At 37.6% G+C, this 17,820-nt stretch overlaps 1 protein-coding gene and 1 pseudogene across 2 annotated transcripts; both read right to left on the reverse strand.

Annotated features, from left to right (window-relative positions):
• Positions 1-1,321: 1,321 nt before the first annotated feature.
• Positions 1,322-12,832, reverse strand: LOC144635019 (beta-1 adrenergic receptor-like; annotated as a pseudogene). The gene is made up of 2 exons (XR_013567293.1): positions 12,685-12,832; positions 1,322-3,466 (listed from the first exon to the last, which is right to left on the reverse strand). The product of XR_013567293.1 is annotated as a beta-1 adrenergic receptor-like (transcript).
• Positions 12,833-15,340: 2,508 nt separating this feature from the next.
• LOC144635033 (histamine H2 receptor-like) lies at positions 15,341-17,330 on the reverse strand. The gene has a single exon (XM_078494101.1). The coding sequence runs from the start codon at positions 16,920-16,922 to the stop codon at positions 15,936-15,938; it is 987 nt and encodes a 328-aa protein (XP_078350227.1). The 5' UTR covers positions 16,923-17,330; the 3' UTR covers positions 15,341-15,935.
• Between the last annotated feature and the right edge of the window lie 490 nt (positions 17,331-17,820).

Raw genomic sequence — 17,820 nt, forward strand, 5'->3', positions numbered from 1 at the left:
GGCATTAAGCTTAGATTAAAGAAGTTTTTTGTCAGAGATCAACTTCGTTTTTCTCATGAGTCGTGGATGTAGGCTGACATCCTAAGGAGAAACAAGATGGCGATCATCCATCAAAACCATCGCATATCTTGAAAGCAGCTTAGCTTAATTAATTCAACGCTTTTGCTTTTTGCTAGCTATAAAGGAATTTTGATTTGTTTCAAAATACTAATAAAATAATTTCCTTTACATACGCCATGGAATAATTAGAATATACGTGGTGTGTTCAACGCTTGTGATACGAAGCTTCACATCACGTCTTCATCGAGAGTTTTCGGAGGTTACTGGTGCTGCTATCTTTAAGAAAGACCGCAAGAAGTAAGAACGTTACCGAGAATTCGTCTACTTTGAGGCTTACCTTGAACTGCTTAAACTGCTTATTTAAAGTCGATGTACGGCCAAACCAACCTTTCATGGATCACGGCATCGCCAGGTAGTAAAGCATCATTTTGAGAACCAACTCTTCACTTATACTTAATCGTCTTCATCGACTTGATGTTTTGGTCTTGAACAGGTACCCGCGCAAGAACCAACAGTCTGCTGGTGGGGCGCAATAAACAATCCACCCGCATCCCGGTAGGGTAATCACAGAATCTTTTATTTCGCGTTAAGAGAAACCACACTGAGGAGGAAAAAACGTCCCATAACAGAGGAGGAAAAAGGCTACCCGAAGCACTACATGCGCGCAGGTGATTCGGTGGGATCTCAGAAAGCAACGCATGCATCTCTTCAGTAGCTAACAACACAATAGAGCTATGACGATTATGGTCTCTTTAGTTATACCAGACTAACGTGACGACCACCTGATAATAACAGCAGAGATCATCTCCAGCGCCTGGTTTATCGGGAAACATTTCGGTGTGCCAACTGTTTGGCCACTTAACTTTGCATTTCTATGGCAACCGTGTACTGATTTAAAAGTTTTATGCGGAGATTTTGGTTTTTATGAAGAGTTCAAAAAATCTTTCTAATTTTTGTATCCTTTGATTTTTCTATTTTTATTCAAATCAATGTAAGAGATTTTTTGACCTGCAACTGTCAGCTACAAGTAATAATCGACGATGAATCAAGCAAGAAGACTGATTTTCAAATGATTAAAGACTGGCACGGCGCCCGCGCGGGGCGACACCAGCACGAGCGTGCCCGGCGAGGACGGCGCCCGCCGGACCAGCCCCCGCATCCGTCCGTCGTCCTGGCCCCGCCCGCGGACCCCACGGATGACAAAGGGGTCCATGCCTAAGTTTTGTTAGCCAAATGAGGCAAAAGTCCCCTCTTTACAAGGAATTCACAAATATAAAAAGTCCGATTAAAATTCTTTTGGTCTGCAAGCTCAAGGTATATATACTATAAATTAAAACAATAAGATGCAATAAATGCGAAAATTAAAATATAAAAGTACGGTGGAATAAAGTCGATCCCTATAAGAATCACTTTAACCAAATACAACATGTTCTTTGTGAGTGGCTCTTGAATTGCACCTCCTGTTGCATTTGCAATTGTGTAAATCGAACGAAAAGAATATCGATTTTTCCTTATATTAATTGATTATATACTCAAATCTTTATTTCTAATATACATCCTCAAATATGAACGCATACGTTATATATAATATATATTTTTTTTATATTTTTTCACCCAATTCTCAAAGAAAAATTCGAATAAAATAAAAATTACATAATCATATGTACAGGAATATAAAGATTACATTACGATTGTATTCCTATTCAGTTTACGCTTTGGTGTAGCTCTTTGGACAATGTGTCCATTTGGCTAGTGCTTGAACCATCATAATTAAATACCCATATCAATAGTCTGCACTTATATGATAAAAAATAAATATTAGACTAAAGCCGCGTGGATATACTCTCGAATTATATCGATTTAAGTAGGATATAACTGTACACGTACAAATTGAAGCAGTAACCTCCGCTCTATACAGCTGTCTGTACTGTTCTATGATCACTAATGAGTTTTTATTACTGTCTGTCCAAATTGACGCCTTTCTATTTTCGCGAAGTTAGGAAATTGCGAAAAGGTTCACGGAAACAAGTATGTTTCTGTTTTGAAGCGTGACGTGCAGGATATATTTACAGGTCAAATTCTTCAGAGAAATTCTCGCGGTGTGTTGTTTTTGCGACTATTTGCAAGATTAACAACTCTCACTTGAAACTCTCACGAAAATAAGAGGCGCTAGAGTATCAAACTTTAGAGACCTGCCCAGGATGTAGTCTTCTATCACAAGTTCACGTCGTGATTGTTAGCAAAACCAATGCGGGCTCGCGAGAAGGAATGACGTAGCTTTAAAGGGCCAAATGGTGATGACCTTTGAACCGCCAGTGGAACGGGCAGAGATCGCGCTGACGACACATCCGTCTGGACCAGACACGGGGCAATAATCCGCATTAAACTGGTGCGCACTTCTAGGATGCGATAGGTGTACACCACAGGATTAATGGCACTGTTGCTGTAATGAAGAAGCTTCACAAAATCCAACAGGTGCATCAAGCTCATCCCTCGAGGGAGATACTGGGGCCAGAAGATGAACAACACAGAGAGCGTGAAAAATGGTAGCCATGATGCCACGAATAGGCCTGTGACTATCAGCACGGTTTTAGCCGTTGTCCGTTCATGGTGTACCTTCTTCTGAAGAGAGCTTATGGAGTACGACCGACGACGAATGTTGAACAGTTTCACGCTCTTGTAAATGTTCGCGTACATGCAAATTATGATCAAAAGCGGCAGGAAGAAACCAGCGATAGTGCTCATCAATCCCTTATACTTCCACCACGTGGCAAGCTTGATGTCGCTAACAAAGATGCCTGCAATCACAAGGCCGTACGCCCATGTTGCAGCGATGGCGCAGTAATAGTACCAACGAGGCATGACACGATGTCTCAGGGGTTTGGAAATGGCGATGTTTCGCTCGATGCTGATGATGGTAAGATGCGCGATGGACGTCAGGGCACTGCAAATGTCGAGGAAAGTGTATACTTTGCGGAACAGACGGTTAGGCGCACTCTGTGTCGAATGGTTCAAATCGTACAGTAAAATGTACATCCAGCAAGGGATTGAGATGGCACCAACGACAAGATCTGAAACTGCTAAACTTACGAAGAACAGATTCGTCGCTGTTCGCAGCTTGCTGTTTCTTGTGAATACAGTGATAATTAGAGAGTTCCCCAAGATCACCAAGAATGACAGTAGTGAGTAGATTGTTACAAAAACAAGCGTCTCTTGCGCCGAGTGTCTGGGAAAGGAACCAACTGAACCAGGGCTAGATTTCAATTGTGAACTTCGTTTGTCAAGTTCGATGTTCCGTGAGAAGAAGTTGAGTTGTTGGAAACCATATTTTCCATTTCGAAAAGTTGATGTCTGGTTTCTTCAGTTTCAGTTAATCACAAACAAAGCACTTTGATCACTGTGAGCTCTGAAAGAGAAATCAAATAGGCAAGGCTTTTAGAAGGCACTTCAAATGTGGCGCACAGTTGATTAATCGTTAAACTTTTACGTCAGCTTACCATATAAGGGTAAAGGAACACTTGCGCCATATGCGCGCATATTACAAGAAAAAAAAAACGAGTTTTACCGGTTTCAAGGTGGAAAAAACGCAGCCAATGATAACCCAAGAGATGTCTTACGTTGGACAAATTTCAAACATTTTTTTTTTTGGCCTTTTAAGCGCTGAAACAACATGAAAAATTTAGTAAGATTTTAAATTCATCCGGAATTACACGTGCAGATTAAGATTGTTCGTGACGCGTGGGATTAAACTCATTCAGGGGTTCTATCCAACCAGACGCCAAATTATCCGTCAAACCGTCGGATAAAGATGTATATTGCTTTGGAACATTTTCAACTATTTGACATTATAAGTGTTCAGGTGTTCAAGACAATGAAATTGTAGAAACGAACATGTCATAACTTTATGACAACATAATCAACTTGCCAAGTTGCACCTGTTCCCGCGCTGCAAGCCTTTTGTTCTTCCTTCTCTAATTTCAGTTCTTAATATTTGTCAGTTGGATTTGAACCATCTTATTAAACTTTGTGTGAGATAATTCCGTCTTTACTTAATTGTTTCAGCTTGTGGTTGACTTTAATAAAACTGCGGAGGACCGAAAAAGAACATTACTCAAACCAAATATAGAATGTATGTCATGGCTAGGTAGTCGCCCACGACTTTAGTGTGTGTTTTTTTTTTTTTTGGACAGTGATTATGCTGCAATCGAGCTGAAAACAAACCATTCAATCCTGGTTTAATAACATTCATACAAGCTTTTTTAAAATAATGCTCCATTCTGGTCAGTTTGCATCTGATTTTGAAAACCATTATTGCTTGAATGGAATTACGTGGTACATTAATACCGAGGAGAAAGATTCGACAGTGCCATTTTTGTGAAGTCTGAGGAACGCGTCTTCGCTGATCTATCTACGTTGATTTACAGTTTTTTTTTGACAACCTGAAGGCTCTACAGGAGAAAACACTTTTTTTACTCGCAAAGGAAAAGGTACGCGTACGTGATTTCAAAAATAAACAAATTCCTACCATCTGTTCAGCTGCCGTCGATCGCGATTATGTCACAATTGCCACTGTAGTACGCAGAAAAATTGAAAGACGGCTACAGAACCAGATCAGAGCCACTAGTAATTACAACTCAAGCCTTTGTTTCCCCATCTCAAACGCATTAATAATTCATCAATATGAAACAAAGGGAATCATAACCGTGAAGGAGGTTTGGATACCCGGTCTAAATTAGCGGAGATTTTTACGATTATATTTTCCGTTTACTCCGTAGTTTTGGGGTTTCGATTGAGAAGATATATCAAAGACTCGAGACAGTGTTTCATCGGCTGCCGAACACCTCGAATTTCGCCAAAAATACTCCGCTGCGCGTCGTATTTTCAACTCTTTCCTCGGTGTTTGGATATCCCGATGAAACACTGTCTCTCGTGTTTGATATAATACTTCTAAGTTCACCCCCCCCCCCCCCCCCCCCCAGTGGAATTTATTAACTGCACGGCTCTTTAAATAGATTTGAATCTGCAGAGCGTTTAATTTTTAAACACCGAACTGGGGTAAGCCATTACGCCACGGCCAGGGCTTGTCATAAATATTTAGATCTTTGAGAAAAATTTCCAAGGGTTTTCGGCATTTTTTCAGGCTAAAACAGACACCATCTTAGTCTGGATCTAAACAATCCCAAACACCCTAACGCACCTACATCCTGGTGCCCAGTCCGTCCTAAGGTCACTGAAATGAAGTGAGGCACACACTAGAACGGATATTTTTTTGCTGATGATATACGAGACGTTTCATTATTATTGACATTAACGTAGCGGAGAATTTAAACAAGACAGAAGAACATCCTTGTTTCCGCACGTTTATCTTACTTCTGTTACCTATCGTCCCGTGCGTCTTACAATAACCAACAAAAAGTACTTCAGATCGGAATACGAGTAAGTGATCGACTGTACGAGTGCAACTTTCGAATTTCAATCCAGTGACCTCCCCAGAGCCCCCACTCCTTTCTGTTGCTGACCGATTGGAAAGAAGACTATTATCAAGAGATTGGTGCGAAATGCCATCATCAAAAGCATAAGAACTACGTTCCAAAAGTACTACTCGTACTCAAACTCGTACTCTAATGTTAAAGTCCCTAATGAGGAAGAACGAAATGCTTACTGCGTTGCCGGCTAAATATTCTTTGCCACAGATAGTCTTAAGAGATCGAATTACAGTGGCGGAAAATGGGAATTTTAACGGAAAGCGAACCAACCTCTTTTGTTTTCTTTTTCGCTAGCATTTAGCCCTTATTTACGTGAGCTTTTTTTTTGTCTGTGAGCATGAGGGGGGTGGGGATACACAAAGTGCCCTAACCTACAATCAAAGTATCCCCGCTATAGTAATAAATTTTTTGTAGCTAGTGTTTAAATCATCCAAAAGCACTTTTTCGTTAATAGCATTGACATGTCAATTATGGGGTCACATGACGTGAAAATTAGTCATACATAAGGAAAAGTTCGCCATCTGGGATTTTATTTTTTTCTACAATGTCAGAAAATCTTCGAATTTCATTCAAAAAGGCAAAAAATTTATAAGAACGCAAAGGCTGTGAAGATTTTGTTATAAACTGTTCGTAAAAGAAAATAAATCTTGGTTAAATAGTCATTGAAAATATTGTTGCCATAGAAACGTCAAGTAGCGCGATCAAAAAAGTGACACACCAAAATGATTTCCTCGATTTTCAGCAAAAGCCATATAGTTTGGCCATTATTGCTTGAAATCAGCGAGGGCACTTTGTGCCTCCCCGCCCCCTCCCCCCACCGGCGAAATTGGGTTAATTTGCATCTATTTGACAGCTTTTATCGTATCTCAAACAATAAGAGAGTCGAAACAACATTCATTTTTTTTTAAAACACCCTATTAAATCTGAAGAGAGAGCAAGGTTTAATGTCTCATTCCACCAATAAAAACAAACTCGCTTATTTGCATAGACATTTTAAACCAGTGCTTTGGCCTTGTAATTAATGTCATGACCATCGCCATCAAACGGAGGCCGGAGTACAAAGATTCAGTTTGTTGCACGATCCAAGGACCTCCGGCTGTATCCCTTTTCAGATGTTAATTTTCTTCTTCCCCAATTTTCGGGGTATACAAGTTAAAAGGATCTTCCAAATTAATGTTTAATTCTTTTAATTATGCATTTTTCTTCAGGGAGTAAGCAGTACCGACAATATTTTAAAAGTTGTTTCGTCGGCATTTCGCAAGGAATTAAAAATGGATTTAATATTGGCTTAGATGTGAAATACATATAATTCTGGAGATTGTGCAACTTGATGTATTTTTATCTTTTTTTTTTTTTTTTTTTTTTTCTTTTTTTTTGTAACTGTTTTTTTTTTTCACTTTCTGTAACGTGTGATATTAAATAAATGCAATAAAAAAAATAAATAAAAATATATATATAATTCTGGAGATGATGATCTTCGACGGACAAATAGCGTTTTGATCTTCATACATCGATATACGTACGAAGTTACGTTATTTATTCACCCTTAAGGTGGATTTCCACTGTCGCGTTTTTGTTGACGCACGTAAAGGTACGTAAAAAATGTAAACGCACGTAAAACGCGCGCGATTACGTGCGTGGAATTTACGTTGTCCAATTTCCAATGCCACGTTTTTTTCTAGGTATTTATGTACGTGACACCCACGTATACGCACGTAGCGATTTTTGGGGTCGCGAAAAAAGTTGAACCGAGTTCAACTTTTTTTCGTGGCTGTCTACGGTTACGCAGCGATTTACCCAATCATACTTTTGGATTTTGTCACATGACACCACTTACCATGTGGAAAACCATTTTGTCTTAAATCGCCGTCGAATTTACATGGGAAAACATTCAGATGTAGAAGCATTTCTCATCGAGAAAGTCCGAACAGAACCAAATTATACGAACGCAGTACGTAGTGAAAGAAAACGCCTGGCGTCAGGTCACGCAGGCTTTGAACAGGCAATCCGGAAAGGTCGCCTTAAATATTTTTTTACTTGATGGTGTCTTTCGGAAGTATTTATAAAATGTCTCTTGTTCATATTCACGCATTTCTTTTACCAGCGTGTGGTACAAAGTGTTTTCATGGCAGCCATGTTGGAAGAGTCAAACAACAAGATATTTGCATAAAAATGTTAATGATTTTTTCCCAAAGGAAAAACAATTTATTGTTTCACTCCTCCAATATGGCCGCCAATAACACACTCTATTCGCCAACATGATAATTCATGATGGCAGGAATTTACGTACGTTCAACGCGCATAAAAAAGAAACGCTTTTTATTACTTTTTACGCGACAGTGGAAATTTGCCAAGGTATCTTTTTTTACGCACGTTTTACGTACGTAAATATTTACGCGTCAGTGGAAATCCACCTTTAGAGATGAATAAGCGCCGACGTTTTGCCGCGCGAAGCATGTTTGTTTTCTAGGGGCTGCAATGCAATAATGGCTAAGTAATATAACCTGCGAACCGCACACCTGAAAAGTTGCCAAAGTGAAAAAAAAAATCCAGCAATGTCAGGTCGTATATCAACAATTGGCAGTCGTTGATTTTTTTTTTTAATGCTTTTGTGTGTGCGTGTGAGTGTGGAGGTTTTTTTTGGAGGGGGGGGGGGGGGGGGCGTGCCTTTTTCGCTTGTTTTCACTGAAATTTATTTTTTCCTTGATCGAATTAAGAATTCTCTAATATTGATCGACCACTTCGGAAAACCGAAATGGTCGGAAGTATTAAATTGAAAAACATCAAACTAAATCAACCGTTCAAAACGAGTTTGAATGAAAGACTTAAAATTGTTTAACTGAACTACTTGAAAACAGTTTTCCTCGCAAAGAGGCCATTGACTATCCATCCTGACTGAACGCAACCTGTATGTAATCCATTCAAGGGTAGGTGGCATTTTATACTCTCTGTACTCAGCATAGGCCAAATGAGTAGAGAGTTTATCCAGCCATAGTTTCTGTCCCTGAAGGGACTGAAATATTTCTTCTCACCGGAGGCTACCCCTCGAGCCTGTTATCAATCACATGCCAGCCTGAGCGAGTGAATTGCAAAATGGAAAGCGAGCTCAAGGATTAAAATTAAAATTTGTTTGGGTATCAGGCATCGATGGGCAGAAAAAAAAATCGAAAAATAACAATAAAATTAGACACCGGTTGAAACACAAGTTGCAGAGGAGTAAAAAACGGAACCATTTATAAAACTAAAAGGACAATAAAAATATATAGATAAAATGACTTACGTAAAACTTATCTTCTCATTCAAGGCAGAGTTGAGTTTTATGCATTAACCATTTTCCATACGCAATTCTGCAGATATTTAAATTAACTCTCCTCGGGAACGGCCAGGAATTTCTCCTGCTTTGTCACCTTTGAGAACGATCCTGCCTTAGTGATCTGATTGTGACACGAATTAACACCCATATACATGTATGTGGATTTTTTATTTGCGGCGGAAGAGAAATCTGAGATAAAGTTGTTAAATACTAAATATAATGGCAATGCTTACGGTAAGTATTTAAACAAGAATTTCGAATTTCTTTATTTGGTGAATTTCGGCAATAATCCTACGAAAGAAAATTAATGACAAATCTTCATATTAGACAAACAACTTTTCAGCTAGCTTTTAACGTATAAGTGGTTTGAGTTTGTTTTAGTCAACACACTGAAAATGAATATGAAACGAATATTTTTTTTTTTGCTACTCACGATCAGTAGCATCATTTTGGTGTCATCTACAGCGAGTTTAACTACGACTTTTCAACAATGATATTTTGTCCGATTTTTCCAGTCTTGCATCAAAACAATATAAAATCGTTTTGATATGAACGGTGGATTTTCAGGGTTTCGACTGCATGTTTAAAACTTCAAAAAAAAAAAAAAATTAAAAGCCTTTTTCACAGGAGTTACGTCCTGTTCACTTGCCCCAATAGCGCAATAATTAAAATGCCGACAATTTAATATTTCGCTTGGGTAGCTTTCAGCAGGATAAATGTGTCATTCAAAACGACGGAAAAATATTTCATTTCCTATTAAGTACGAATAACTAAAATTGAACTCCCCTTGCAGGGAAAGAAGGGTAAGTGAACATGCATGTCGGCCCTTTAATAGAATTTTCTTGCCACGTTATATGGCACTGTCAGTTTCGTTAAAAATTACAGGAGATTTTAAAAACCGTGGAGATTCCATCGCGAAACTTTCAAAATTAAGATAAAAAATGGTAATATATGCGAATGGGGCCTCTGTTTGCTTACAAGAAATTCAAGTTTTGCATATATTTTACAAGCAATTTTTTGACCGTGCATGCTTATTGGTGATTATAATTTTTGAATGATTTGGACGTTAATTTACTTTTTTTATTTTGTCAACTATTAGATTTTGATTTTCATAGTGTAGTTTGATTTCATTCAGCAAGTTTTTCCTTTTGCAGCTTGTTTGGGAAATGTATTCAATAAAACGGAAAGAAGATTAACTGTTGACTTACGCATTAATTTGTATTTTTTTTTTCTAAAATTTACTGGTAAATTTCTTTAAAAACCGACATCGGAAAAGTTTAGAAATCTTTTCTTCGCAGTTCATATGATATATTGTAGTAAGAAAAAGTGTGCTACTCAGAAGCTTGAGCCGAGGATAAAAGTTCTCGTATTTTTTTTCCAGAAGCAAAAAAAAAAAAAATAAATAAATAAAAAAATAAAATCTAAGCTAGTATTTGTAATTGAATATCATAGCAGGTCATTTCGCGTCCTCTGATAGAGGCGGTTCAGGCTGACTTTTGCCCACGTGGAAAGAACGTGCAATGGTCTTTATTAAAGTATATTTCTTTCCCATTAATGCAAGCCTTTGGCCTGCTTGTCGGTGTGTGTGTTACTTAAATAGACTAAATACAGTGACATTACCGTGCCACGCTGCGAACTCATTTCCCAATAGCGCAATTTCGATATATATATATTAAAATTCAGTTTATTCCCGAGGCTCCGGGGAATAAACTATAGAGTTTGTTGGGTTTATTCCCCAGAGGCTGGTAGTGATGTCTATTGTTTTGGCCTTAATTTTAAAATAACGGAATTGGGCTATTGCAATATCAGTGTATCCTTCACTTACGAGTTCATTGGTTTCTTATTTTCTCATTACCTATATCTGCTTGGAGATGTAATGACACGGACAGGAGAAATGAGATTTTGATCCAGGCTTTCGAAATAGAAAGAAAAAAATTGTTGGCACCTAGCGAGTGTGCATGTTGGAGTATTATATTGTTGACTAAGTAGGATATTTAATTCAAAAAGTATTAAAAAATTCCATTCTACGAAGCGTGCATTTATAAAATATTGAACTTAAGTCTCTTTGACATGCTCATGACTTTTTTCACTTGCGTTAAAGCCTTTTTGAATTTCTGCAAGAATCAAGGGCAGTTTAATGGACCAGATCCTGGTGGATCTAGTCAGCGAATTGTAGAACATTTTGAAACTAACTAATGAAGATAGGCTGAGATATATAATACATATTTTTAACGTTTCATCGGTAAAAATATTTGAAATATATGTTGCATCGTAGGTCAACCGTATGGTCAGGCTTTCTATTAAGTTTTTCAGTTGTTAAACCTGCAACTATTAGATCTCTTTTTTTTTATTGAAAAGGACAATTTCCTTCTATAAATGCTTTTTTTCTATATAAATCTGATATATGGACCAAATGCAATCTAAAAAGAACATACTTTTGCTTAGGAAGCGATATTGGGTTTATTTGCTTAATTGAAAATGACAAATTTCCCCCAGTTTTGGGGGGAAAATTCGGGGGTGAAAGGGTTAATTTGACACTGTATCCGAAATCCACATGTGATTTAAATTATAGTTAATGTGCATCGATGTAAACTTGTAACGAACACTTTTCGTAAAAAAAAAAAAAAAAAAAATGAAATAATTTACTTTGATTCGGTTTAGTGTCATTTTGTTTATGATAAAAATAATATGATTAAAATCAACTCGGACAATGTCGGAATGGATTTGCTGCAAATAGTGTTCGCTCTAAATTGGATCGAGGTAGATTTTGTTTTAGACGCCGGGTTTGTGTAAAGCCGACGTGTCTTCAAGGCACAAAAGTACACTAATGAAAAATTCAGGTGATTTTCATGATCGGAAGAGGCGTATCGCATGAAACACAAATGGGTTTTAAAAAGAAATTAAAAGCGATTTCCACACTGCAAGAATTGCAAAAACGCAGATTTTATTTTCAGTAATGATGGGTCACTAATACAAACCAAGACATGTTGTAGCATTTTTAAAGCTTCATACCAGCGCACGGCGAAATTAAAGCATGAATATGCATACATTGATATTACAGGATTGTTTTTTTTTTGGCACACGGATCCTAAGAGAACATTTTTTGTTTTTGTTGAGAAAGTTCCAGAATATACATGTGCCAAGAAACAGGTGAAAATTGTTTATCAGGATTTTTCGAGGTCCATAAGGAAAAATTTAAAAATGGTAGGAAATACCGGATATTTGTTGCACTGCAACCAAACATTCGGAGTTAATCGTTTCGAGCTGGATAGGAAATTCTACGTTTATTTTGTGGTAAATTATCATTCTTGGTTGCTTTTCTTTGCTGTACATGTGCTTCGTGATATCGATTTATATCTCTCACAAATATATTAAGAAAGATTACACTGGCTTAGGCGCAAAATTAAATAAAATTTAAAAAAGAGTATTTTAGATAATCTTATCGACCAGTGCTTATTCTTAGAAGTTGAAGATAAATTAAGTGTACGGCCATGAAAGGCAACGACTTAGATTATATGATGATTGCGTAACGAAATGTTTCCAAATTTTCTTTTCCTCAGTAACCATTGTCACATTAGAAAGTGAGATAGGTAAAGTAAATAAAACACACTAGAAAAACTAACAATCTTTTGTCATAAAAAAACCTTGGTGTTTCATGAACGTTCATAAGCGACATCCTCGCAAATCAGCGTTGGCAAAAGGACACTTTCGAACGGAATTCGCTCCCTCCATCGAAGATAATCATGAGAGCTTCCAAAATTCTTATGCACGTGGAAAGCGCATCGAATTTATCGTTTCAGAAATGCTTTAGAATTTTGCCCTTACCTTGTTCAAATCCTTCTTAGTTTTCACGTGCTTCAGTTGCCATAGCAAGTCCATTTGTTCAGGAGGAAGCATTGAAAACAGTGTGCAGGGCATTAAGAGTTTTCTCACAGGGCGACATTTCGCCTGAATGTAAGTGCTTCGAAAACTGCCCACTAATCCCTAATGGCAGCTGGTTTACATTTAGTTGAGTGAAGGCGATAGTTTTTCAAGTAATTAAGGGCTTTGTGTTCTACTGTGATTGGCACACCCACGTAAAAGTCACCCATATGACGTATATTAAAAAAATGGAGTTAATCTAACAAAAGGTAGAATTCTCGTGAAAATGCTTTTAGCCTGTAGGAAATGTTGTAGAACTGTAAACAGTTGATGACTACATGGATTTGATTTCACTTCCGCCCCCACCCGTAGCCGGGTATTCCTTAAAAATATCATCACGAGATATCCATTTATCATGATATCTTTTAACAAAGCAACCTGCACCCTTCACTTGGAATAAGAATAAGCTGCCTTGCAGTGTTTGCATTGCTATTTCAACACTGATGACAACCCTTTAAGAACAAAAACACATTACATGCTTTTTTATTTATTTATAAGCTATAATGAAATTTTGAGGAAAAGGCTTCAATCTTACATGCTCGTCTTAAAAGCTCTCAAGCGCGTACTCGTAGAAGTGGGAAAATCTTGACCCATCATCAATGGATCGAAATCGGTTACTTATTGATTGAGGCGCCTTCAGATTTAGAAAATTTAGGAAAGGTTGTTGACATTTGTTATGAATTTTAATTAAATTTTAAACAGGATGAAAGGAAAATTGCAATTTCAACCAGATGAAATATTGAATTCGTTAAGCTTGCTCCAAATATGCCATCTCGTAATGTATACCATTTGCTACGATTTAACACTTTGCAGGCAGATAGATGCCTTTTTAGAGTTTTGCCAAACTAGTTTTGACATGATGACCACCGTTTGATGGAAAAGGCGCAGTTGTTTAAACCGTGACAAAACCAATTTTAATTTTCGTCGTAACTTATAAAGCACTCTGGGCTTCATCACTCTCAAAGGCGTATTTTTTTCGTCTTTTTCCTTTTTGCATTATCAATTGAACTGAAAATTAAAAGCTTAATCATGAAATTCATTCAAAATCAAATTTTGAAGGGCATTGCATAACTGCTTATCTGACTCAAGTTATTAAGTGACCTCGTGTCCTAAACAAACAACTGTCATTCCTCTTGTAAACATCTCCGCAAAACTCAAACTCAAATGTCAATTTGTTATGGTTTACTCTCACGCTATATGATTTGCTAGTCCAAAATTCGTCAAGACCTTATTAGTAAGGTCTTTCACAATTTATGGGCGCTGCACTTCGGTAGTAAACTTCGCATGAATTTAGATTGTAATTGTGACGAAGTTAAGTTCCTTGAGTCTAGTTGCAAGGTCCTGGTTGTACCTCTCCTAAACTCTAGTTCTCTTCAAATCCTCATCAGGTTTACATGAACGGGATAGGAGAGGCCTGGTGAAGACAGCAAGCTCGCTGCACACTTATTGTTTACTAAACTATTGTAAGGGGAGGGGGAGGGAGGTGAAACAAGGGGACAAGAGCCATTTTTGGTAAATCTCCGTTTTAGCACGTGTTTATTGTTCTTATACAGTTGAACCTCGCTAATTCGAACTCGTTTATTTCGAATTCCCCGTTATTGCGTACTAAAACCCTTTTCCTTTGTTTTTTCCTTTCATTCTTTTTTTTTTGTTTTTTTCTCCCTCTTTTTTTTTTTTTTTTTTTTTCCCTTCCGTTCTAAAAAACGGGGGTCAATACTTTTCATTAAAAAAATACACATGCTCTCATGACTCGAATGAAACTGACACACCGGTAGCACATAGAGGATACGTCAACAATCTCGTCCCCAGAGCCCACATTGCCCTTATCCAGCCGAGCAAAGCAAGGGAAAACACAGGCTCTGGGAACGAGATTGATACGTTATCAGGGCCCCAAACAGTCTTTTTCTTGACTGACGTTTTCAGGTTTTTTTCTTCTTGTTTTTGTTTTGCCTTGTTATCTTATAAGCCTATTGTAACAGTATTTCCGAATTTAGTACAGTTAATGTTTATTTGAAAAAAAGGACAAGTAAATTTTTCTGGGATAGCAATAATTAATTATTGCATTTTTGGACCATTTCCTTTTTTCCAGTGCTGAGGAGCATTTCCGGTCCGCGATCATTTGCAGAGCTGTCAGAGCTGTAGAATGCTTATTTCAAGTTAAAAGTTGACAGGCTTTTCTATTGCTCGACTTACTTCATAAGGCCATTCATGGGAATCAAAACTCTAAATGAAAGCGGCCTGGTGAACTTTTTAAACAAGGATTGTACGTGCATGCATCTGTGTTTCTACACTCTTCCCGTCATTCGATCGTTCCTTTTTACATATTTATAATAAATACAATATTGAAGTTCTAGAAAAATAAAGGCAAAACAGCTGCAGAAGAAAATAATAATCGAGTTTATTTATTTGTGACTGAACAGGCTTTCAATCCTTCGCAGATAACTTTAATTATAAGGAATACATTTCGGCAAATGCCTCAAAATTAGCGAGCAAAATAAAATAATTATTTATTAAAGTATGTAATTAAATTGAATTTATTTTATTTTACTATTATTTAAATATTTCACTTTATTTTTCTTAGTTAGTAAACTCTTCTGTAAATCACCTTTCCATGGCGTAAGAATCCTTATTAAATTGAAATAAATAAGGAAGCAATTTTGAAGTTTGGATAGAACCAGGTGACAACTCAATATCTAAATTAATTTTCACTCAATTCATTAACCTATCTGGCTTCCTTTGTTCAAAAAATTTGCTCGTCAACACTTCCTTGTATTCCATCGCAAGCTATACATCAAAACACTAAAGGTACCTTTGTTTCTTTTTTTTTTTCAAAAGGAAATACTTTTTTTGTTCTATTATCAAATCTGTCAATCTGAAAGGTCTAACACAAGACCATAGTTATTGGACGATCTTTTTCAAATTTAGTTAACGCTTTCATCGCAAACAGTATCGAGGCTACATCAGATATTCAGATGAGAAAAGAAAACAATTATTTATTCTATTTTTTGGTCATGAAACTGAAAAAAAAAAAAAACAAGCCTTAATTCGGTCCCACCGTACTAATTGCTATATCCGGAGTTATCAGGCACCCAACCAAACGCAAGGATTTACTCCGCCATCCCTGTACACGAAGGTAGCCAGCATTCATCCAATTGCTAGTTGTTCCCATTGCCCTGTTGGATTATCCCAGGGATACCCTCCCTTCTCCCCGTTACCCGTGCTGGCAATTTAAACAGCATTCTTCTTATTTCTTCGCTGCGATAGGCGTACACGACCGGGTTGACTGCGCTGTTACTGTAATGCATCCATTTTATGAAGTCCATGAGCCGGATGAAACCACTTCCAACAAGAAGACTCGAACGGTGAAAAGTCCACAGCATGGAGACCACAAAAAATGGAAGCCAGGCAACTATGAACAATACTGTTACGATAGCTACCGTCATAGATGTCCGCTTCTCTCGTTGAACCCTCCTACGTAGCATGGATGACTTGGCGTTCGTTCGTTTCCAGTGCGCGTTCATGCTCCTAACGCTTCGATGAATGCTGCTATACATGATGCTGATGATAAGAAGGGGGACGGCGAAACCTGCTACGAACACCAGCGAACCACGATAACTCTTCCACGTGGAGTTAAAATTGACCAAGTACACAGCTGTGATTACCATCGAGTAACTCCAAGTCGCGAAGATCATTACGTAGTACCGCGTGAAGGAACTCATGCGGTGCTGAACGGGCCAGCAGATGGCGAAGTAACGTTCGACACTTATCGCCACGAGATTCGATATCGATGCCATCGCGCTGAATACATCAAACGCTTGATAAAAGACGGAAACAGGCACGCTTGGCTTGATACACGAGTTGAAAGACGGACAGGAAAGGTTGTAGATCCACAATGGAATCGAGACCGCACCCACTAGCAGATCCGAGATGGCAAGGCTAACAAAAAACATGTTTATGGCTGCTCGGCGGCGAACGTTCTTGAAGGCAACAATGACTAAAGTGTTTCCAGTAATTACCAGTAAAGAAAGCAAGACGTACAACGCCATGAAAACAAAGACTTCATTCTTAGACCTAAAAGGTGTATGTCCAGTATCTGATGTCTCGTTTGTAGCGTTTTCATCTACAGAACTTGCGTTGTCCATTTTGTGGATGGTCTCGGCTACTTGATCAGTGATGAACAGAACGAGACAAGCGACGTTAATTTGTGAAAACTATGCTTAGCCTTTTAATTTCACTACATCTGGCTCTTTGTTTGAACTGTATGTATATATTTATACTTTTTCTTTGTTAGCGACAAGCACTTCTAAACAATAGTTTCAATTGACATTTCAGCCAATGACAACTAAGGACTGTAGTTTACTTTGTCAATAGGATTTGGCGTCATATTAAAGCTAGTGAGGCCTTCATTAGGCCAAAGCTAGGTAAAAGCAATTCGATATCCATGTCTTACTAATGGTGGGTATCGAGAACTGTACTTAGCAAATACTTTCGCACTTGATAATATCAAAACTGAACCAAGACGGATATCTTCGCCTATTCTTTCTGTGCTATGTGTATTGACACTGTTGGTTGTGAAATTGATTCACGTAATATATTTGACTTGACATGTAATGTCAGTAATTTGATTATTAATATGATGTACTCTGTAAACGTTTGCCTAAAATTTGCTTGAACTTTAAAGCCTGTCTATTAACCCATGCACACAAGACTTCAGAGATAAGTTAGAAGGTTCGGTATTTTTCCCGCAAGGTAGACAAATTATTTCTTTACCTTGCCTTAGTTGAAAATTGTAGTCTATTTTACCCAAAAGGTAAAATTCTTTTCCCGTGAGATTTGGACATCTGCTCTTTTTATTCTTCGCTAACAAACGGGTTTTGGGTAATTAAATCTGTCTTTCGTTTAAGGCCAAAAATTTATACACAATATTCAAGGCTTGACAAATTCAATTACGCAAGCAGATATGCTTTAAAATTGCATCCTTTTTAGCGAGGATCTGATGGAGTAATACCAATAATGAGTAAAATATTTAATCCATTGCTT

The sequence above is a fragment of the Oculina patagonica genome, chromosome 13 (genome assembly GCF_052425735.1).
Source record: "Oculina patagonica isolate OP01 chromosome 13, crgOcupat, whole genome shotgun sequence".
NCBI classification, from domain to species: domain Eukaryota; kingdom Metazoa; phylum Cnidaria; class Anthozoa; order Scleractinia; family Oculinidae; genus Oculina; species Oculina patagonica.

Excerpts from the sequence above, each read along its gene's own strand:
- LOC144635033 (XM_078494101.1), bottom strand. The coding sequence starts at position 16,922 with ATGGACAACGCAAGTTCTGTAGATGAAAACGCTACAAACGAGACATCA.